Here is a 22,641-nt window from a genome sequence, read left to right as displayed (position 1 = left end):
GTGTATAATGTAAAGACAGAAGAATCCCATATCTTCATGTTTGGGATATGGTCACTAACCTGGTATTTGCTGGGAGTTGATCTTTTCAGCTCCCCGATTATTAATACGCATTGTGAACGTAGATCCTTGTCGAGTTTCTCCCACAAGAAGGAGAAGACCGATATTGGCTAACAGAAAATGCCTTGAGCCGTATAACCTTCCAATTAAACCTCCTCCCTATTAACCCCTGGACAGCAAGCTGCAACCAGACTGACGAGGAGCCAACAACCTCAAATATGTGCAAACAGGGAAAAGAAAAAATGTCGGTGCGCTAAGCTAGTCTCAGGCTCAAATAATACAAATGTATAATACGAGGCCTACCAAACAGTGTGAGCATGCAGCAAATACAGTGTATTGGCTGTAAAATGTATACAAAAAACAAAAACTGTCTGCGCTTCTCACCCTAATAAAGTTGGCAACAAATATATAAACATAATATAAATGAGAGGTTTTTGTTTTTTGTATACATGAGAGCCTGTGACTAGCTTAGCGCACCGACATTTTTTCTTTTCCCTGTTTGTACAAAAAAATATTAGTCCACCAAGTGCTGTGTCCACTAAGTTATGTTCCACTTTATGACAAGCAAAGAACTCAAGCATGTTCTACCAGGTTCTACTATGAATATCATTTTGGGGAAGGCCCTTCTCTATTCCAGCATGACTTTGCCCCAGCGCACAAAGCAAGGTCCATAAAGACATGGTTGGATGAGTTTGGTGTGGAAGAACTGGAATGGAGATTGAGAGCCAGGCCTTCGTCCAACATCAGTGTCTGACCTCACAGATGCTCTACTGGATGAATGGGCAAAAATCCCCACAGAAACACCCCAAAATCTTGTGGAAAGCCTTCCCAGAAGAGTGGAAGCTGTTATAGCTGTATAGGGGGTTCAACTACATATTAATGTCTATGTATTTAGGATGTGATGTCATCAAAGTCCCTGTTGGCGTCATGCTCAAGTGTCCCAATATTTTTGTCCATATAGTGTATATTCAATGATCATTCCATGCACCATCATGCAGTCCTTACATCAATTCCTAATTCCATGGCTGTTCTTCGTTTTCTCTGTTAGAGACAAGATAAGCAGCTGCCTTTTCAATGTATTCCCACTTTATTTGCAAGGGACTTAAAAACGTGTTTGTTATGTTTTACAAAACAGGTCCAAATTCTTTTTAAATACTGTACTTTATGGCACGCCTGACACATAACAAGCATTGTCTTGTGAATTTTGGGTTACAATGATTTACTAAGGTTCATAAGGCCATGTCGTAAGCAGAAGTTCATAATTTATGTTTTGGATAGAAGCACTGAATTGTTGAGATTTTTCCCCAGTTAATTCTGTCGAGGTACCAAACTAAATAAACAATTAATCTATATTTTTTTCCATGGGGAACCCCAAACTGGCTTTATTTTGCCAAAAGTTACATTACTGTCATAACTAATAAACATTTCTTTAACGCACTATAAGTCTACGTCTGTCGATGTGAGGTCTGTAAACACATTTGTTTTGCATACATGAGTACCAGTTTTTTATCTATTGTTCTACAGTTTTCTTATTTATAACATATGTTTAGGTGAGTAAAAACCACAGAATCTTTAAATAAAGGGAATGGAACTAAATCAGTGAAATATCACTGATTGGTCAATGGTAGTTTTACTTATCATTTTCTGCCATGCTAGCCCCATCCTTATCAGTAGCTAGCCCTGCCTGCAATCACAGCCACACACCCTGGAGAGAGGGCACTCTGGGCAACCCTGGGATGTTCTTCACCATGTCTGTTATATCAGTGCTGTAAAAATAAAAAGGGCAACACAACTTTACAGTAATCTATGTGTTTTATCTGTTTAACTGAACTCGTGCAATGTAATAAAAAACATCTTCAAATCACATAATGTATGTATAGAGATCTGTCTGGCTTTGAGACACGGGGGAGATTGGGAACCCCCACCCTACAGCAACAAGGTTTCTGCCTTTTTGTTTTAGTAGGTAAGCCTTTCAATGTTACCTGCTGGATATATAAAGGTAAAAGTGAAAATAATATCCATGTGACAGGAGCATTTACTTGCCTTTGGGGTACGGAGCAAATTCATAAATGAAAAAGCGTGTTGAAAGATATTTGCAAAATGCATGTCACAAAAGGACCCACCAAATAGCTCCAGGCACACGTACACCCCGCCAGACACACCTAAGCAGGCAATCGTTGAACACAGTGTTTATTAACCCAAGGGTGTTTGGCGTGAACCTCTACTCATCAGCATAACCTTTCTCCTCTGTGTTTGGGAAATGTTGATATTCATCAAAGGCAGGTCAACGTGCTTAGTCATGTGCCCACAAGAGGGGTCCACTCAATGAACCAGAACTCGTCACTTCCTTGCTTTAATTAACGTGATGTCAACCATGGCATTCACATTATCTGAAAGTAGGAAAGCGAACTCAAGTCTCTGCAACTCCCATAACCCTCAGACAACCATTATTGCTGTTCCATGCTGAAAAGGTTTGTTTTGTTCCCAGATGCTCAGCAGGCGTGGTAGAGATTAATACAGTGATGGAACGTAAACATGCATGTGATAAGCGTAAAGCTACCCTGAATCTAGGACAAGACCGAGGACCAGTTATGATGTGTGGCTTTACAACATTACATTTATTTATATAGCACTATCAGATTCCGTAGCGCTGTACCAATTACAGTCCGTGAAATCATTTTAAATCACACACGATAACAAAATGGTACGGAGAAAAAAAAAGAGGACCTGCTCTTGGGAGCTTCAATGGGAATGGTGGCCAGAATAAGATGCATCTGATGCCAGATTCTATATTTCTGTTTATAAGCAAGTTTGAGCCGTACAACTGTTTTATTAACACCAAAAAGGTATATACAAAAGTTGGGGCGCATACATATGTGGGAAAAAAGATAAAACAATATCAACGGGAGCAGCAAGATCTGTAGGGTATTGTACATTATTATTTTTTATATAATTTTAAGACTCACCCACTTGTGAAGGTGTTCCTTTTTCGTTTCATATTAACACCAAAAAGGGCCTGATAATTTAACAAGGATTTACTAATTTTTTTTTGCGATGGTGAATTTTCTAATAACTCCTTTAATAATAATAATAATTATTATTATTATTATTTTATTATTATTATTAGAGCAACAGGGATGTGTAAAATAGAATATATATGTAATATTCAATGGGTGAATCATAGGCACGGAGTAAGTAGGGCTTATCATTAGGAGAAACGGCATCCCCTTTCACCTCCTGCATCAGCTGTAAACAAGGCTACTTAGCTTAGTGTTAAAAATATTTATATGTAAACCCTGTGGGTGATTCCAGTGTACGTTTTGTCCCTTATTAAGAAACTGCAGGGTTATTGAGGAAGGGGGACAACCTGCGTGCTGGTAAAATGAATAATAAACTAATTGGTTAATTCCATATAAATGGCAGACGCCTTAAATCTTTTGTAGGGTGGTGCTCCCAAGATCTAACAAAGAGAGCTTCAAACATGAAAGAGAAAACAAAAATGGGAATTATTCTTAATTACAAGAATATAAATAGCTTCAGTGTTTTCACATGTTCTTTGTTAATAAATTTACAAATTATCACAAATGAAAATTAAAATAATCCTCTACATTTTGTCCTTTGCAGCAAATTACTTTTAACAGTTAGCAATTTTGACATTTCTCTTTGCCCCGCAGTGGTGATTAAAGTATGCGAATTAACACTAATGTGCACATTCTACTTGCAGAGATAAAATAGATCTCAGCTTTGCCCAAGAATTCCAGCTAATGACAGCACGATTTAGTGAAATGCTCATCTACTAATGCCAAAAACTTCTTTCACTCTTAATGGGGCTCCCAATGTCCAGTGAAGCCGTTACATGTAAGAAAGTTTGAAAGATAGGCCTTATTACCTTTACAGGGTACATTTTCTCTAAAACACTTAGATGTTTATGTATATTTTTTAGATTAAATTTTAAAAAAATGAAATTAAAATGGTATACAAACAGATGGCATTAAGGAAGAATAAATGACATCCATTTTAAAAATGTTCTGCTGAGTACTGTTTTCACAAGTGAAGAATAACTTAGAGATTCATGCATTAACAGGGATATAGTTTGAATAAATCTATTGCTTGCCGGTTTGTATAACTTAATACATAAAAACTTTGAATTTGACGACAGATAAGAACCATTTGGCCAATCTAGTCTGCCTGTTTTTCATGATTTAAAGACTAATCATTAATCATCAGTCTTATCTTAGATACAGGATAGCCAAATGCCTATACCTGGGAACTCTCCTAGTTTCACCCGGAGACTCCATGAGAAGCGCCTATTCTCTGGTTCTTCGGGTCGACTGATACTTACACTTCCTGCCCATTTCCCCCTTAAAGGGGGGGTGTCCTGCAACATCAACGGGAAAGCCCACTGACAGAGGCGGAAACGTTCACTGATGCCAACGGGAATTTCCTGCAAGGTAAGGATCTGGGTAGCCAGAGCCTAAAAGTTAACAGATATGCAAATGTCTATCCCATGTTTGGATGTGAGAGAGCAAACAAAAATGATGATGGTAAATGGGAGTTATCAGGGGCGGGCTGGGCCGGGGGGCAATTGCCCCCCAGGCCGCCCGAAATCTCATCTAAACGGCCGCTGGGTGCTGATGCCGCCGACCGGCGCTACTTTAATACTTTTTTTTAAAATTGAATATGGCAAGCCGGATCGGCTATTAAATGGAAAAAAAAATAGTATTAAAGCAGCGCCGGCCGGCAGCATCAGCACCCAGCGGCCGTATGCGATGGCCGCCAAGTGATGGGAGCAGCGTGAGGGGTGAAAGCTCCGCCCCCTCGCACTCACCTTTCACCCCTCACGCTGCTCCCATCACTATGCGGCCATCAGATTGCTGGAAATCGAATCTAAACGGCCGCTGGGTGCTGATGCTGCCGGCCGGCGCTACTTTAATACTTTATTTATTTATTTTTAATATGGCAAGCCGATCCGGCATATTAGATAAGTTTTCCAGCAGCCTGATGGCCGCATAGTGATGGGAGCAGCGTGAGGGGTGAAAGGTGAGTGCGAGGGGGCGGAGCCACTTCACTTGACTTGCCCCCCTGGCCTTAGGCTGCCAGCCCTCCCCTGGGAGTTATGATGTACCACCGTCAATGTCAGGCTCCATATATAGAGATGGAGGTGATACTGTACTACTATCCCGCTCGGTATATAAGTATGGGAGTTATGCTGTATTACCCTCAGTGTCTGATTTACCATAATTTATTTATTTACTTTCTCAAATATAACCTCTGTCAAGGTGATAAAATTCACCTTCCTGATGTAGATTCTGTGCTGCAAATGTACTGCATACCAAGGATGTATGGTAGTATTGATGGGAACTTTCTGATATAATCTGCACCATAATAACTAGATGGAGCCAAATTATGCTAATTATGTGGGTTGGGCAGAGTGATGGCTGTGCTGCAAAGTGCTGGAAATGTTTTTTCAAAGGTAGGCACACGGTGGACAGAGAGATCCAGCCACACGCTGATCAATCTGTCTTCTATTAACCTCTGGTTGCCCCTGAAAAGGCAGACCATCTGCATTCCCATGTAAGCTGCCTTTCTTGTGCTTGACAGTGAAGTGCTGGAGGATAAGACTCCAGCTTGTCATTGTTACTCTGTGTAGCCAATGTAGCAGGTTGTGATCGGTTATGACAGTTAAGTCTCAGCCATACAGATATGGCTAGAACTTTTGCAAAGCCCATACCACAGCTGGACACTCCTTCTCTATTACCACATGGGCCACGTCCTTTGGTAACAGTTTCCTACTAAGAGTATTTTGTGTTCTTCTAATTTGGCATTAACTTGGCTAAGAACAGCTCCCAGCCAGAAATCAGAAGCATCAGTCTTTACCACAAACCTCCTACTAAAATCAGGGGCCTGGAGGACCAGAGAGTAGGCTAATGCTGTCTTAAAGGCTTTTTCACTGTCATCAGTCCAAGTAATTTGTTTCAATACCTTCTTCGTAGTCAAGTCCGTGAGGGGATTGGTCTGCAATAGGACCCTGCTGTCCTTATCTTACTTACACAAAAGGTATGGTGGGTAAAGGTGACGGAAAACCTTCTGGCTTGTCTGGTGTCTGTAGATGAGTGTTTAATAATACTTCTACTACCCCCTTATCTTACTTGCATAGTGTTAGAGTTAGAGTGTATAATATATAATATATATACATACACACAACAATACACTACTCATACATATACATATACATATACATATACATATACATATACATATAATACAAATAAGTTTCCCCCATGTAACCTTATTTTAAGGATAAAGCACGAGGGAAAAGAAACAGAATGAATGTTACAGGAGCTGAACTTGATATTTGTGAGTTTGAGATGATGCAGCTGGAACGTCATTTGATTTAGAGCAAAGGGGATTGTTCAGGAATGATGAATGTATGTACAAGAGCAACGAAAGAGAACAACAGAAAGTGTTGCCAGTTCTCGGGGCTTTCTTTTCTAACGAAGCAGCAGCCGGACCACAGGAATGCAGTAAGAGCTGCGCATGAAGCTCTATGTTCTGAGATCTTGGCTGTTTTTGTCTGCCTAGCCTCAGAAGTATGGCATGTATCATCAGCTCCTGTCTGTTGGTTGTCTGTTAGACTCCAACTCCCAGCACCCTAAGCTAGGTTGAAAGAATTGAGCAAAAACAAAAGGAAGATGCAATGTATCTCGTCTAGGTGATTATACTGTGCATAGTATATTGATTTAAGACAAAAAGAAACCAAATATATATATATATACCACCTATATTGATTTATTCAATTAGCCCCTGATTGGCTCGGAGTTACTTCTTCCATGCCAACACAGCCAATTTAAAAGTTAAAATTCCACTTAAAAGTTTGTATTGTTGTTTTTTTATGTGATTAACATTTTTTAATTCATATTTTTGAATGGGCTCCAGTGCATGTTACTGAATGTAAACACCGCATGCTTATGGTCCTCCCGTCAGAAGTGGTAGAGGGTGATACAGTAAGGCTATCCTGAATCTAAGGCAAGAGCAAGGGCTGACTAAGACCTGGGTATTAACGGCAGAGAAAATGGGCAGACTAGATGGGCTGGATGGTTCTTATCTGTAGTTTCTATACTGTATGTACAGTCCAAATTCCACATTATAAAAATATTTACATAAAGTGATTTTCGAATTGGATATAAAAGCTGCTTGTTTCTCGAATGAGTTTGTAGATGTAATCTCAGTTCAAATCCGCGGCCTCAAATGTGTATTTTGGAAAAATTCTAACTATGTGAACATCTAAACAACATTATTGTTTCAAATGAATCAAATTTTTTTACTTCTCTTGTATTTCATAATACACATTTACATATAATACAGATGAATGTGAGCACGCACACGGATTCAGGTAGTGGTAGGTGGGCCAATTTTCAGTCCCACATCAGCCATAGATGAGACCGGTGGAGATTATAACCTGGTAACATCTGAGGGCAGTAGTTCTCATTATTTGACCACTTTGAGTCCCCATAATTGTAGTAAAACCCATAGGTTCTGTATTCTTCTTCTTATTATTTGTTTTATATAGCGCCATCATATTCCACAGTGTTGTACAATGAGTATTCAAATCCCTTTACATTCTTTTACACCAGTGTGCAAGTTTTGGCACTGCCGGTAAAGAATGTTTTAGACTCGTGTTGTGTAAATGTCATCGTAATGGAGGGATTGTGGAAGTTAGAACAGTGATTTCAGAAAAGCGGACACGTTTTAGTAAAACATTCTGCATAGACTGCATGGGACCATGAGATTATTACTGGTTATAAGGTTAATTCAGTGAGTTTGCTGAATCAATATTCTGCACAGCGGATTCAGAGCTTGAGGTGATCAACCACTTTAAGTCATTGAACCCTAAAAAATGTGTGACTTTTAGATGTTTACACTGAGCGGTTGCCTCGCTGCCAAGTGCAAGAACCTGTTTTTCTGGTTTTCTAATCTCTCAGGTATGAGATTTCTCCAGGAAACCAAAGACAGACACTTCTATACACAAAATATCACCCTAGAAAACAAGTAGTTTAATGAACTGTTAGCTGACATACCTGTGGTCAAGTCAGGATATCCAAAAATATGGCCTGTTTGCAGTCCTCGAGTACTGGCGTATACAGAGACCCCTATTATGGCACCCAAAACATCATATTTATTCAGGTTTAGAAAAGTCATAGGGAAATCTATGATCTATTGTTTTGCCCCTACCCCAATGGGGTATTTACCTTTGGGACTCCATGGTTGGCATCAATGTTCCATCTAATTTTTCTTAGGTGGCGTGCGCAGTAAATTTCTCTTGTGCAAAATTTTTCCCAGGGCCAAAATTTTGTGCGCACAAATATATTTTTTTCCCCTTTTTTTTTTTATTGGGAAAAACTGTTGTGCGCACAATTTTTGGACGTGTGCGCTCTCTAAAAATGCTATGTGCGCGCGCACAAGCGCACAGCTTAGAGGGAACACTGGTTGGCATCCACAATACATTACTAGGCATGCAGCGCCTATAAGACACCTCGGGCCGGGATATGACCACATATCCCTGAGTTGCCGTGTCACAAAGGCACCAGCACTTTTTGATACAGTCTATGGCTGCTGTGCTGCAGTCTATGGATATTTCTGCTTGAAACTTGGAGAGTAGTAACCCATGCATTATATTCAGCTGCATAATATTACAGTTTCTCTCCAGTTTTTGAACACTTCCCTGTTTCGAGAAGAATTCTATATGGTAAAAGCTTTGCATGTTTAAAGGGGACCTGGCGCTTTTCTCAAATACTACTTTTTACAGTACACAATAAGCAATATATATATATATATATATATATATATATATTATTAACCATACCTGGGAATTCTCCTGAGAACTCCAGGTCACGGGAGCAGGGTCTGGACACGCCCCACCCCCCGCCCAATGAGGGTGTTTCCCGCGATGTCAGCGGGAACGCCCACTGACATCAGTGGGAATGCCCCCCCAACGTCGGTGGGGAGTCCTGGCCATGTCCCGCAAGGGACAGCTCCCAGGTACGTCCATAACGCACCAAATGCGTGTGGGGGGTCTGCATGATTATTTACTCCCCATTACATAACCATTCCCCTGAGTTAAGTTGCTGATTGTTGTTGATTGGTTCTGGCAGCCTTCGCAAACGTGGGCGAGGGGGGAGAACTTCCAGATAATACAAACAACACTATATCCGCCACACGCTGCCACCAATCTCAGCTTCCACATAGGTTTTAAACTAAATATCTTCAAAGCAAGCGGTTTTGGTAAACAGCTCTTTGTATAAGTGATGATTTTTTCTGTGGTATAAGCTCCTGTACAAGTTTTTCATTCGATGAGTGATAAATGAGTTATCATCCTGTCTCAGATCTAGGATTTAGAGGCCATTAACCCCTTCGAGACAAAGGCTGATTTTACTTTTTGTACCCTTTGTGACAATGGCCTTTTTAACATTTCTGCGCTGCTCGTGTTTAGCTGTAATTTTCTTCTTTCCCGTTTACTGAACCCACACACATTAGATATTGTTTTTTTCAGGACAAGAAGGGCTTTCTTTAGATGACATTGTTTTGATTGTATCATATTATTTACTATTAAAAAAATTATAAAATATGGTGAAAAATTTAGAAAAAAATGACTGTTTCTAACTTTTAGTTGAAAAATCTTTTACTCATCTATAAAAGGTAATGAAAAAACCTGCTAAATAGATTCTACTATTTGTCCTGAGTTTAGAAATACCCAATGTTTTTATGTTTTTTTGCTTTTTTCTACCCATTATGGGGCAATAAGTACAGGTAGCGTTTTGCTATTTCAAAGCCATTTTTTCCAAATCTGGTAATTCTTCCCCCCATGTGCCATTTCGGGTATCTTTGAACCCGGCCAATGCAATTTACCCCATCAAGTCATATATTTTTGAAAACTAGACAGCCCAGGGTATTCCAAATGCTAGTATTTTAACTCTTTCCATGCACCATATCTACCACCAGTCTTTGTCAAACTTTATGGTAGTCATTTTTTTGCATTTGTTTTGTCATACACATTTTACTTCAGGTATGAATTAAAATGTTCTAGTTTATGTCACTATCACAAAACACCCCAATATGTGTTCAGCAACATCTCCTGAGCGCAGCGATACCCCACATGAATGATTTTGCCTGGCTGTTTGGGGGCAAAAGGGCCACATTTGGGGCATGCGCATTTTTCAATGTTGAACTTTGGCATTTGGGGATCCACTGCCCATGCCCTATTTGGTACATCTTTGAGCCGGGCCATTTCAGTGTGCCCAATAAACCCATATATTTTTGAAAACTAGACACCCCAGGGTATTTCAAATGCTAGTATTTTAACTCTTTCCATGCACCATATCTACCACCAGTCTTTGTCAAACTTTGTGGTAGTCATTTTTTTGCATTTGGTTTTCCACACACATTTTAATTCAGGTATGAATTAAAATGTTCTCGTATATGTCACTATCACAAAACACCCCAATATGTGTTCAGCAACATCTCCTGAGTACAGCGATACCTCACATGAATGATTTTGCCTGGCTGTTTTGGGGCAAAAGGGCCACATTTGGGGCATGCGCTTTTTTCAATGTTGAACTTTGGCATTTGGGATCCACTGCCCATGCCCTATTTGGTACATCTTTGAGCCAGGCCATTTCAGTGTGCCCAACAAAACCATATATTTTTCAAAACTAGACACCACAGGGTATTTTAAATGCTGGTATTTTAACTCTTTGCATGCACATATTTTACCACCAGCATTTTTTCAAAGTTTGCAGTAATATTTTTGTGTGTGTATTTTTCCCACACACACCTACTTTATGTATGAATTTACAGCTCCTGGTATATGCCGCTGTCACGCGACACCCCATAATGTGTTCAGCAACATCTCCTGAGTGCAGTGATACCCCACATGCATGGGTGTGTCATTTTTTGGGGGAACTAAAAGGCCACATTTGGTACGTGTGCATTTTTCTAATTGGAAATTAGATGTGTGGCCATCCTTCCCCCCGTGTTAATTGGGACGTTGTTGAACCTGGCCCATTCAATTTACCCCATCAAATCATACATTTTTTAAAAGTAGACACCCCACGGGCATTTAATATGCCAGTATTTTAACCCTTTCCATGCGAGAATTGTTTTAAGCTAATATGCTAATTTTAGGACTTGCTCACAAAAATATATTTTTTATATATATATATATATTTTTTTTTTATTTTTTTTTTTAAATTAACATTTTTTTTCAACTTGGAGGTTCCCCTGATAGTGACATCAGTGGGAAATGATTTTTACATTTTACTGTTTTTTTACTATTTTTTTCTAATTATTATTAATTTTATTTTATTTTTTAATTTATTTTTACTAATCACACTGTGATTAGAAAGCTGGGCTCCATTGACTTGCATGGTGAATGCAGTACCTGTATTCAACCTGCAAGTGGAGCCAAAGTTCTCTAGATGGTCTGGACTATCTAGCGAACTTTTAAAATTTGTGGTTCCTGTTACAGGACGGCGGCCATCTTCCTTGATGGCGAAGATTGCCGGCAGCTGCGGCTGTGACCGCTCTCCGGAGCGGTCACAGCCCATCAAAAGGTTAGTGTTTGGTGTCGCTGGATGCCTCCTGATCGAGGCATTCCAGCGACACCATTTAAGTTTAGGAGGCGATCGTCGATCGCCTCCTAAACGCTTTTAAAACGGGCGTCCGCCGCCATACAAAGTATGGCGGATGTTGACGCCCCGTGGAGGGGCCAGAGATGGCCCCTTCGTGCCGATCGCGGCGTTGCTGAATGCCTCGAGGTCGAGGCATTCAGCAACGCTTTTTGGGTGCAGAAAGCGATAGTAGATCGCTTTCTGCACCCGTTTAAAGACGTGCCGGTCCTGGCACGTCAATTGTCGTAAAGCACATGCTTTTCCGTGCCGTGCCAGGACCGGCAATTGTCATTAAGGGGTTAAAGAGCTGCTGCTTGTGTTGATCTAGTGTTATTGTGTCCACATCCTGGGCTCACCAGTGATTGCATTTTACTAAGACTGCAGTCAAACCAAAAAGGAGTTATCCAGACTAGATTCTTCTTACCGCTGTCTCTGCACTTGCAGTACTGGCTGAAGTTCTCTGCCGCTTTATATACATTTTGTTTAGTAGCACTGCACAGCAAATATCTGACAAATAATATAAACCTACGTTGGAACTTTCCCGGGAACTTTTTACAATTTTGCATCAGAATCACTTTTTATACCTTAACTCACGGTACTGTATTATAGATTGCATTTTGGTAACTGGTATCTATTATTCATTCAGTATAATCCCAGTTATATGTATTTATTATATCGCATCATTGTCATGGTCTTTTGACCTGCTGGGAAGTCACAGGGACCCAAGTGAGTGGTGCCTATCCCCACCACCTAGAAATGAATGGCTGCTTTATGGACTATTCATCTATGACATCATGACACTCCAGGACAAATCATGATAGTTTGTGCGAGCGTTTCTGTGTGTGATTCCGTGTTACTTGTACACATACCCGTACCTTGAAAAGCACACAAAATAAAAACAGATTGATAAATTCCATTCAAGTAAAGTAATATAACAAATAGATGATCACCATATGTTGCTTTTTTTACATTCAGGCACTACTATGGTTCATTAGTCATGCTAAATCATTCCGTAAAAAAACTGCCTGTTACTTTGTAATTTAAAATAATGCAATGTTAAAAAATACATCTGAGGCAAACATAAGACCAAAGTCTTTCCATTTGTGTCTTATCAAAGTATTGTATTATCATGGCCTTTGGCTACATATCACAGAATCCAATCGTATAAAAATTTCTTAAAGTATCCAAATAAGGCTACACGTTTTCTTCAAGCTGTTAATGTGCAAAAAAGGGATTTTCTTTTTTTTTTTCTGTTGGGCAAAATCCTGCTTTATTTACCTAGTAAAGACATCTGCAGTGTAACTGATATAAAAAGAAAAAACCTGAGTCCCACAAACCCCTTTTAAGTTTAATTGCATGCTTTTTTATTGTGGGAAGCGAAATAAATTTGTTTGATGTGAGAGGGTTACATTGTATATCCCAAAATCAAACAGGCAGGTCTAATACCTCCGGGAAGGAGTTGTGTTCGCAAACACCCCCCCAGAAATAAATACATTTTGAACGTAAAGTTGTGATATAAACTGTTACATTGTGACATGTAACAACAAGAATATCCATAGTAACATGGTCATTTAGGTTGAAAAAGACCTTTGATCCAAAAGAAGGCAACAAAAAACCCAATTAAATTATTTTTCTCTGATTTTGCCCCTTCCTTCTTGACTAAAGGCAATTAGATTTATCCTTGGACAAAGAAACAATAAAATTGTAATTTTTATTCTATCATTTTCATCCCTGTATGTTCTGCTTTCTTAAAAAAAAATATCCAGACCCTCTTTGATGGCGTCCATTGTTTCTGATAGCACCACCTCTAGTGAATTCCGTACCTTTATTGCCCTAACTATTCTAGCTTCTTCTTACCATGCATACTTGATAACTGTTTTCTACATTTAATACTTAATGTGATCTTGAATTTCATTTGGCAAATTGAAATAAAAAATAAAGGGGAAAACCAGAAAACGCTTGAATTTAAGGGTTTGATTTGAAGGAGAAAGTAAAATAAATGAAGGTCAAAGCCAATGCACAGAAGAAAAGTAGAAAAATTACTGTGGAAATGCAGAAATAATAAAAAAAATGTCATCCCTTTCACCTTTTTGCTCATCACCTGAATACCCAAACTTTACAACCCCCACTGGAAAGAAGAACTTTAATTTACCGTGAAGAATAACTAAAATTATGTTTATTCGCTGACAGTGGGGATTGGAATTCGAACCACATGCTAGGAATAAGGCTAGAAAGATGCTTTTCTTAGTCAATTGTAAATATTAGTGTCTGGTCATGTTAATGTGCAGGTGCAGTACTACATTGATCAGGATCAGTTAAAATCCTAAGTCAGTAAACGATTATGTTGGATTTAATATTGTTTTGCTAAGTAATGAACATCTATTTAAATAGGTTGTTTCTCTACAAATATACCTTACCCATTTCAGTTTAAAAAGAATAAAAAAAAATGTCACATCAGACATTTCTCTACACGCGTCAACCTTCTAGCCAGTGGCCTACATGGGGTATCACAGAGGGATAGGAAGAAGAGACCAAGAAAATAACATCCTTGTTAACATGATCATATTTGTGGACTGTTCTTTTCTTGAAATATTCTGTGCCATTGTTTCCTCCTTGACATTATAAGACTTTGTGACACTTAATGGAAGGTTTTAGAAAAGGAATCCTAAGTCAAGGACACTCAGAGTATTTATCAAGATGTTAGGAGTCCTTGGAAGGGTGGGGGTGGAATATTGATCTTACTGCTGCATCCCAATGCTTAGAATTTGAACTTAAGAGCGTGTGAACGGAAAGGTAAAGGTTCTGATGACAGAGAGTGATTAAATACCAGCAGCTAATGAGCACCCATATTACTAGAGACGAGGTCAGACTCTGGGTAGTAATAGCGTCCGCTGGGCTGTGACCAGAATAATATGAAACTCTGTTGTGAAACCACTGGAGGTGAAATGTTCCTGTACCAGGGCCTGCGTGTGCTGAAAAAGAATCGTCTTGAGTAAAGTGTCAGCTCCGTGAGCCAGGGACGAGCCTTAGTTCCGACTTGGCTTCTGCTATAATTTTCCTGGCTCCTCCATCTATAGCAGTAGACCATATATTCAGTATTCAATATTCATCTCATGCATACAGAATAACTATTAAAAACACACTGTATGTGATGCTACAAAACATGATATACACCTAGTCATATTTACTTGGTATTGCACCTTAGTAACGCTTTCCATTTCTTCCAGCAGATATAATTATATTTACTTTTTTACATGGGTACATTTTGCATCATAATGTTGTTCCTTTTTCATAGCAATTACAAGCAATGTTCCAGAAAATATCAAAACTTGGGAGAAATAATACTTATTTTAGATTAAAGCTCCTCGTATTTGTTATTGTAAATGACTCCAATTTTCTAGGCTGTTCTTTTGCTGGATCCAGCCACTGATTAAGACATAGGAAACATGCAATTTATATATATATCTATATATATGTGTGTGTGTGAGCGTGTGTGTCTGTGTGTAATTAGTAGCTCTGTAGTAAAATTGCAATGAGTATTTTATAGTTTTATATAGTCTGAAGATAAAGACATGGGTAGGTACAGTGTAGGATTAACTGCATTTTCTAACGTTGAAAATAAGATTTGTTTTTCCTTTCCATAGATTGAAGATAATTGCAGGTTTAAAGCCATCCCTATTTAGTTGATGTGTTCAAATCTAATTACCTCAGAGGGTTCTAGTTACAGAGATTATGGCACAGGCCTTCAACTGGGGAGGTCATAGTTCAAACCTTTCAGACAAGTGTTGTCCGCCAAAACACGTTGTGTTTCTACATGGAAGGTGTCCCCTGGGGAGAATGCTGTGAGTCAGATACAAAGGGTTCATACAGAGTAAATCTGGTGTAACGGGGCTGTCAATGGGTAAACCCTGCTAACCTCACCTACTTCTAGTAGAAGGAAGCGGGGAGACCCATTCTTTCCTGGTCTGCCAGTGATGACAAAGAATAGTGATGTGGGGTAAAACCTATAAAACTACTCTTTTCCAATCTTACTTTCTTTTTCATCCCCTTTAAACGCTATCGGAATCAGGTTCAGTACAAGAAAGAAGAAGCTTAATGGGAGAAAGAATAACCATAGAAATACTGATGAAGATCGCTGTTACCACTGCTGTAAACACGTAACGGGATTCTAATATATTTATATTCATTTATTTAGTCTGTAAATAGGATTTTTTTGCAACTCTGATTTTATTGATGTTTCTAAATTATAAAAATTTTTTTTTACATATCTTATAATGCTCGGTGAATTAAGACATTTTGTATGTTAGAACTTGATTGCAATCACTGTATACATTCTGTTGGTCTTAACTTAGACCAGAGCGAAAGGTTCAAGAAATATCAGAAATAGAAAATGGGTAGCGAAGAAGAGAAGAAAACAGATGGCTATTAAATATGTTTTAATATATGCCTGTATCTGTAAAAAGTAGCCTGGTTTAACATGTGACAAAGTACCACTAGTGACTAAAATCTGTCCATGTATTCCTTTGATTAACATCCAATATGAACTTATTGTTACTATTACGCAATAGCGATCCCATTAGATCTGAAAAAAGGAATCTAGCTTGAACTTCCATGTTATTCAGAATTCTATGAGAAATGTATCCTTATAACACCCGGACCGTCTGTTAGATGAACCTGCCATAAATGGAATTTTTAAGAATTCCGAGACAAGTGAATCTGCTGGTAGTCACAACACCGAATGCCGTCTTGGCATGGAGTTTGATAGCATCGCTTTACCTTCACAGATGTTGATATTTCACTGACGCTGTGCTCCAGGACTCACGCCAAGATCAAGTAATTCCATGCCAAGATAACCAGCGGTGTGCTGCAGGGATAACTCATCTTTTAAAACCAAAACGCTTATTTAGAAGTGTTTTCTCCACAAAAGGCTGCGTCCGCTACCAGTGCTGTGGGGAGACGAGTAGCATCACACATTTACAAAGCTCTATGGGTACGGTCACTAAAGGGAGGGTTGGCTGGAGACATTTTTAAATGCCAAAAAAATAAAAATGCAATCTTCTGATTCATTTTCCGTCAGGTCCTGCGCATATTTTTTTTATATGGCAAATGGGTATTTATTCAGTTACTTCGATCGTATTATGTCAGGTCTGAGAAACAAATTCATATTTAATGTCATTTTTATTGGAAAGGATTTTGGGTTAAACAGATTTAGGCTCCATATGGAAAATATTCTGCTTGGAACCAGATTAAATACCATAAAATCCATAAATGTTAGCACTGCCTCACATATATTTCAATCATCAATTCATTATCGAATTTTTTATTTGCTTTAGAAATTAAATTGGTGAATTTTGATGAGTTTGGCTTTCTCTAAAATTGCACAAAATCGACTGAAAGCACTCGGACATTACAATGGGCATTACCTTTCCTTTAAAATAGTAGCCATACAATAAATGCAAAGGGCAATACAATATCATATCTTTCATTATCCTTAGCTTCACAATAATATGGTAGCTCTGGATTTATAATCCACATCTCATGTTGGGGTTTACAGTACCTGGCACTTTAAGGGGGGCAGCCGCCAATCATCTAAGTGTATCTGACGGCTGAATACGAGAGACCACAAGTTTTTAATCTCACGAAGCATGGAGTGATGTCGGCCAGTGGCCCATCGGGCATTTCCTAGTGTGTCAGATGGCAACTTTGGGTCTGGGTTTCACATCACTTGGATGGCAAATTCCTAAACTCCATCCCGTTTATCCAAATATGTGCATTTTACGATTTTATTTTTATTATTATTATTAGCTTTACTAAAAACGCAAACAGGTGTATCTTACAATTTATTTGATTTTTGGGGCAAAAAATACACTTTACCTCTTGATATTTTCCAATGCATACTTCAAAACCAGATGTATGGTTTATGTCAGAAAAGCATTTGTTTGGTACAGCAGAAAAATAAGCTAGAAATATGCTTTGTGGAATGCCTGAGGAGTGCTTAACAAAATATAGTTTTTGTTAGCAAAATTTCCCTTTCCCTTCTGTTGAATTTATTCATTTTAGCTTTGTGAATTTTAATTACCTAAATAATATATAAAAACATTGCAGATTGTAAGCCGGTTTGAGCAGGGCTCTCCTTACCTCTTGTTTCTGTAAGCGAATTGTTATGTTATATACTACTTGTTACGTTTACCCATTGTACAGCGCTACAGAATATGATGGTGCTATATAAAACAATAAATAATAATAATTAAAAATTAGCCACACCTGATTTCTGTGTAGCAGTAGAGTCTATACATACCTAAAGGGGACTTGTGTTTGAACGAAGCCAGGATTAATAGCAACTCCTATCACCTTAATCCAGCCTCATCGGATGTTCAGTTAATGGTAGGGATCAACAAACTATTATATCAGTGTCTGAAATTCATACAAATATTGTTATTTTAGGCATACAAAAAAAACTGTTTTGTGTATGTACAATGTCAAACATATATGTAACATGCTAAATATACATAAACATAATAAAAAAACAAGCATATGTGTGAATGCAAAGAAATTAATACGTGTAACATAAGAGTTTATAACCAGATCCAGTGAATTCAGCTTATAATTAATTTTTAATTTCAAATAGAAATCCCATTGGCGTACGATGTGTTAAAGGCTGGAACGTTGTAAGACAAAAAAAAACCTTTAAAGACGATACTTTGTTACCAAAATTGGAAATACTTTTACTCTCACAAGGGTGAGGTCTTACCAGATGTCTGCAAGAGTTGGCAGAGCCATCACTTATCCCGTGTTTATAAACTTACTTGACTTGATTTATTCCATCACGTTGTGATCTTTCACCTTAGACATAGTCACAGAAACACTTTACAGTTATCTGGTTGTGTAGTGTTATCGGCGTAGGTACAGAACTCCTTATTCTTATATTATAAAGAAGGTAATAAGATGTGATGAGTTTTTTTCATTCTGGAATAAATCAAAATCTTAAATGGGGAGGAAGGAGTAAAGTACATTGCCCGAGGGTAACTAAAACACAAGCCAGCATGGATTAACGAGCAAACGGTGCATTACACCATTAAACCTATGGGTTTATCAGACAGGCTTAGGCAAATATTTAAAGAGGCTCCATATTCGGATTGCGGGTCACATCTGGACAACCTCGCATAAAAATACATTTCATTCAGTTTTAGTGAAACTTCTATAAAGTTCAGTAATTGTGGGACCGAATTTCTGTTGGGAAATAATAATTTTTCTCTAATTGGTGTGTAGTCTAGATTGTAAGCTTGCGAGCAGGGCTCTCTCCACCAAATGTATCGGTTTGTCTTAGTCTGTCAATTCTTGTCTTGTCATATCCCTTGAATTTATGTATTGTATTAAGCGCTGCGTAAACTGTTGGCGCTATATAAATAAAGGATAATAATAATAATAAAAATAATAAATAGTCGATCAATAAACGTCACACATCAGCAAGAAGTGTTGTGCATGTAATTCAGGTAACTAAATAAATCGCGAGGTGCATTAAGGATTCATAAAACATGAACCAGAACTGCTACAACTGCCAAGGGGCAAGAATTTCTGGCTCCCGTCTTATTCCGTTCCAAGATCATTGATATCTTCCCTTGGTTGGTAGATATATACGCTATGGGTTTCATATTTGAAGTTGCAATTCACCAAATTCAGTATGCTGTATGGACGGCCAACCCGTAAAGTTTCTCCTGCAAGAAGGGCAGAACGGACCAGATTAATGCATAGTTCAATCTGTGACCAGATTTTTACGATATCTCAAAGATTTAATTATGGATCATACCTTCGAAGTAAACTCTTGTTATAGGAGAATCTCATGGGCAGCACTTTCGTAAGTTTGGGTGAATAAATCTTCATAGTGGAACTCACCAAGACCGGTAACATGTACTAAAGACAGGCTACTGCCTATGCCAAGTGGAGACTAAACTCAGGAAAACCTATAGCTGCTTAGCAAATAGTGAATCTTCTTAATTGCCCCAACTTTATGAATACCCTAGGGGTATAGGGCCTCATTTTATAACATAAGTATAACTAAGAGTTAGTAGAGTTGTAATCCCTTGATGGAAGATCTGCCGGTGCTGTATGTAATTTCTAAACACAGAATATAAATTAAGATAATGAAACAAAGGATGGGGAGGGTTCTGATCAAACTACAGTGGAAAGGATGTGAAACTGTGAGGTCATCCAGGCTAAAGAGGCTGTTGGTAACGAAAAATAATTGGTGTGCCCTCGCATGCAAACCATCAAAGAGCTTTCAGAGACTTCAAATAAAGACTTTACACCATAACAAGTCAAACAGAAAAAAAAAAAAGCATACAAACTTTACAGCTGGATCTTAGGCATAATATACTCTTCTAAAAACAAATATTCATATATTTCAATGTAATTCCAAACACAAATATAGATCATTTAAGTTGGTTGGGTATGAGAAGATGTTATTTATTTTAGGGAACTGCCTTTTTGGAGGACATTCCAAGAGCAAGTCAGGGGCAAGGGTCACAGTAATTCAAGGGCATTAAATTCCAAAGAGACAACTGTTTTCTAGAAGTGACTTAAGGGGTAGTAGAAGTACATGACGAAACAGCTGTCCATGAGTGGTGATCTGGCTATTGCACCTCTTACCCGAGTTTTGTCTAAAGGCTGTCTTGTACAGCGGGCAATTACTTTCAAGGGATCCATGTATAAAGTGGATATAGAGGTGAAAGGTGATAATCGCTGACCTTATTTGCATGCGCCTACCCAGAATCCCTTGTGGTTGTCGAAGCACCATGAGATTTCTGAGGGAAAAACAAGCCTTCTGGCTTGTCTGGTGTCTGTAGATGAGTGTTTAATAATACTTCTACTACCCCTTAAATTTAAGTGCAAGGGTTTCCATCACCTTTTACCCACCATAACTTATGTAATGGTATTTCTAGAAGTGACTTCAAATCGAAGTCCTTTGTGATAGTTACAGTAGTTAATGAGTGCGGCATATTGAAGCAGTGGGTATATCAGATTTTATAACGGGCACGTTGGCAAATTCAACAACCACAAGGACAGAACTATCTTCTGGTACTGTACTTGGTATTAATGGTCTTGCATTTCTTTTTATTAAAGGTGTGCTGTTCCTGCAGTATGGAGAAGACACCAAGAAGCTACAGATGCCCAACGAAATTACGAGCTTTGACACAATACGCGCCCTCTTCGTAAGTGCCTTTCCCCAGCAGCTGACAATGAAAACGCTGGAGTCGCCAAGCACCGCCATTTATATTAAGGATGAAGGCAGGAATATATATTATGAACTAAGTGATGTAAGGTAAGTGTTCTCCAGTTAAGAGAAAAACAACTCACTTTGAGAATAATGTCTAGTAAGCAATTCTTATGCAAAGTGCCAAAAAATGCAGTCAATGGGAGCATTTGATTGGTTGCCTTCACGACTGCCCTGCTTTTATCGCTATGTTCTTTATATATGACCGTTACATGTTCCAATACAATAAGAAAACACCTGCAAAGTTCTACTAAAACAACAAAAGGGTCTTTCCTTAACCTTCATGCAGGAGATGACCCAGGGAGGACTTAATTAATTCACAGAGAAATTATAGTACAGAGAAATCAGGGTGATATATTGGTCTGAAGATTCGCTTACAAAGCTGTATTCAAAATGTAAAATCTCAATTTTCTTTTACAACTGAATATATAGATCATCAAAAAATAAGAAATAATATCTTTTTACTTTCCTGCTTGATATTAAACCTTGTCTCATGATGTCATTTTTTGTTTACTATTCATCCAGTGGTACAAATAGCCCCTCTTAAGCACCTTACAGAATAGAACAGTATAGTATAATTTATAAATATTAATAATATTTAATAAGAAGAAATGTTATGTATGGAAAAAGTGTCATGGAAGCCAACACATATTTTAAAACGAATAACACATTCACTTTGTTCTAAGGGTATAAATTACATGTCATACTCATCTTGAAGTACAGTGATTTTTAGGGCATTTCACATAAAAAGGTAACATCTTGGGAAAGTTAGCTCATCGTATTTGCATATTAAGCGTAACGATGTCAACAGCAGAGTTACTTTGTCCCTTGTATTTCTCAATATGCACGGTAGCACATTCTGTCAACACAATATCAGAATAAATAGTGATTATTAATATTCTAGACATTCCTAGCCCTTGATACGAAGTCAGGCAGCGCAGAGGTTTGAGGCAATTTAAGCACCGCAGCAACGATTATTAATATTCTGTAATCTCACCCTTAGGACTCATTTTGAGTGTCTCATTATCATTATCATGTGAAATTACAGAATTTCACCAAAGCACCATTATCATACACCATGTGCAAATAATATCAATTAGTAAACAACCAACCTATCATTTTTTCTAAGTTTAAATTTATTTTCTCTCTTTTTTTTTTGCTTTCCAGTCCAAAATCATGTATTACTTGTTTGTTCTTTTGTGGGTTTTTTGTGTTTAAAAGTAACAGACAGCTTATCACCTGCTTTTGTATCACAGGGCAATTAAGTGTACTTGGCCAAAAAAATAGGTTTGGGCATTCATCAGTCCCATGAATGTTGCTAATTCTGCATTTAGTTATAAAAGTGTTATATTTAGGAGGAGCAGGATCTTTAACAATTTCAATTGGACTTTTGTACCTAGAGCATAATATATCCAGCATGCGTATGCCATCCTCATGCTGCTCGGTATCTTCTAATGTTTATAAAACATTGAGTTCAGTTTATCTGTGTGTCCAAATTCTTGTTGTATAATATAATTAGCTTCCCAAGGTCTGCTACCTGGAGCTCTTGCTCTTCTGGGGAGGGTCTTTGTGTGGAGACAGGGCCAGCCCCAGATTTCTTCAGCGTCCTTTCCCATAAATAATACACACAAACTCGCTCTAGCACCA

The 22,641-nt window shown here is 38.3% G+C and overlaps 1 protein-coding gene across 1 annotated transcript in view; it reads left to right on the top strand.

Moving 5' to 3' along the window:
• LOC149287213 (sickle tail protein homolog) overlaps positions 1–22,641 on the top strand; it is a 128,257-nt gene that overhangs the window by 46,233 nt on the left and 59,383 nt on the right. Inside the window, exon 4 of the mRNA XM_089493194.1 lies at positions 20,844–21,042. Within this exon, the coding sequence (XP_089349320.1) occupies positions 20,844–21,042 (199 nt within the window). The remainder of the gene's footprint in view (positions 1–20,843; positions 21,043–22,641) is intronic.

Source organism: Sceloporus occidentalis, unplaced genomic scaffold (genome assembly GCF_023333645.1).
Source record: "Sceloporus occidentalis isolate IW3139 unplaced genomic scaffold, rSceOcc1.0.p SCAF_63, whole genome shotgun sequence".
NCBI lineage: Eukaryota > Metazoa > Chordata > Lepidosauria > Squamata > Phrynosomatidae > Sceloporus > Sceloporus occidentalis.
Note: the sequence above shows the minus strand (reverse complement) of the source record. Positions and strands in the feature narration are given on the sequence as shown.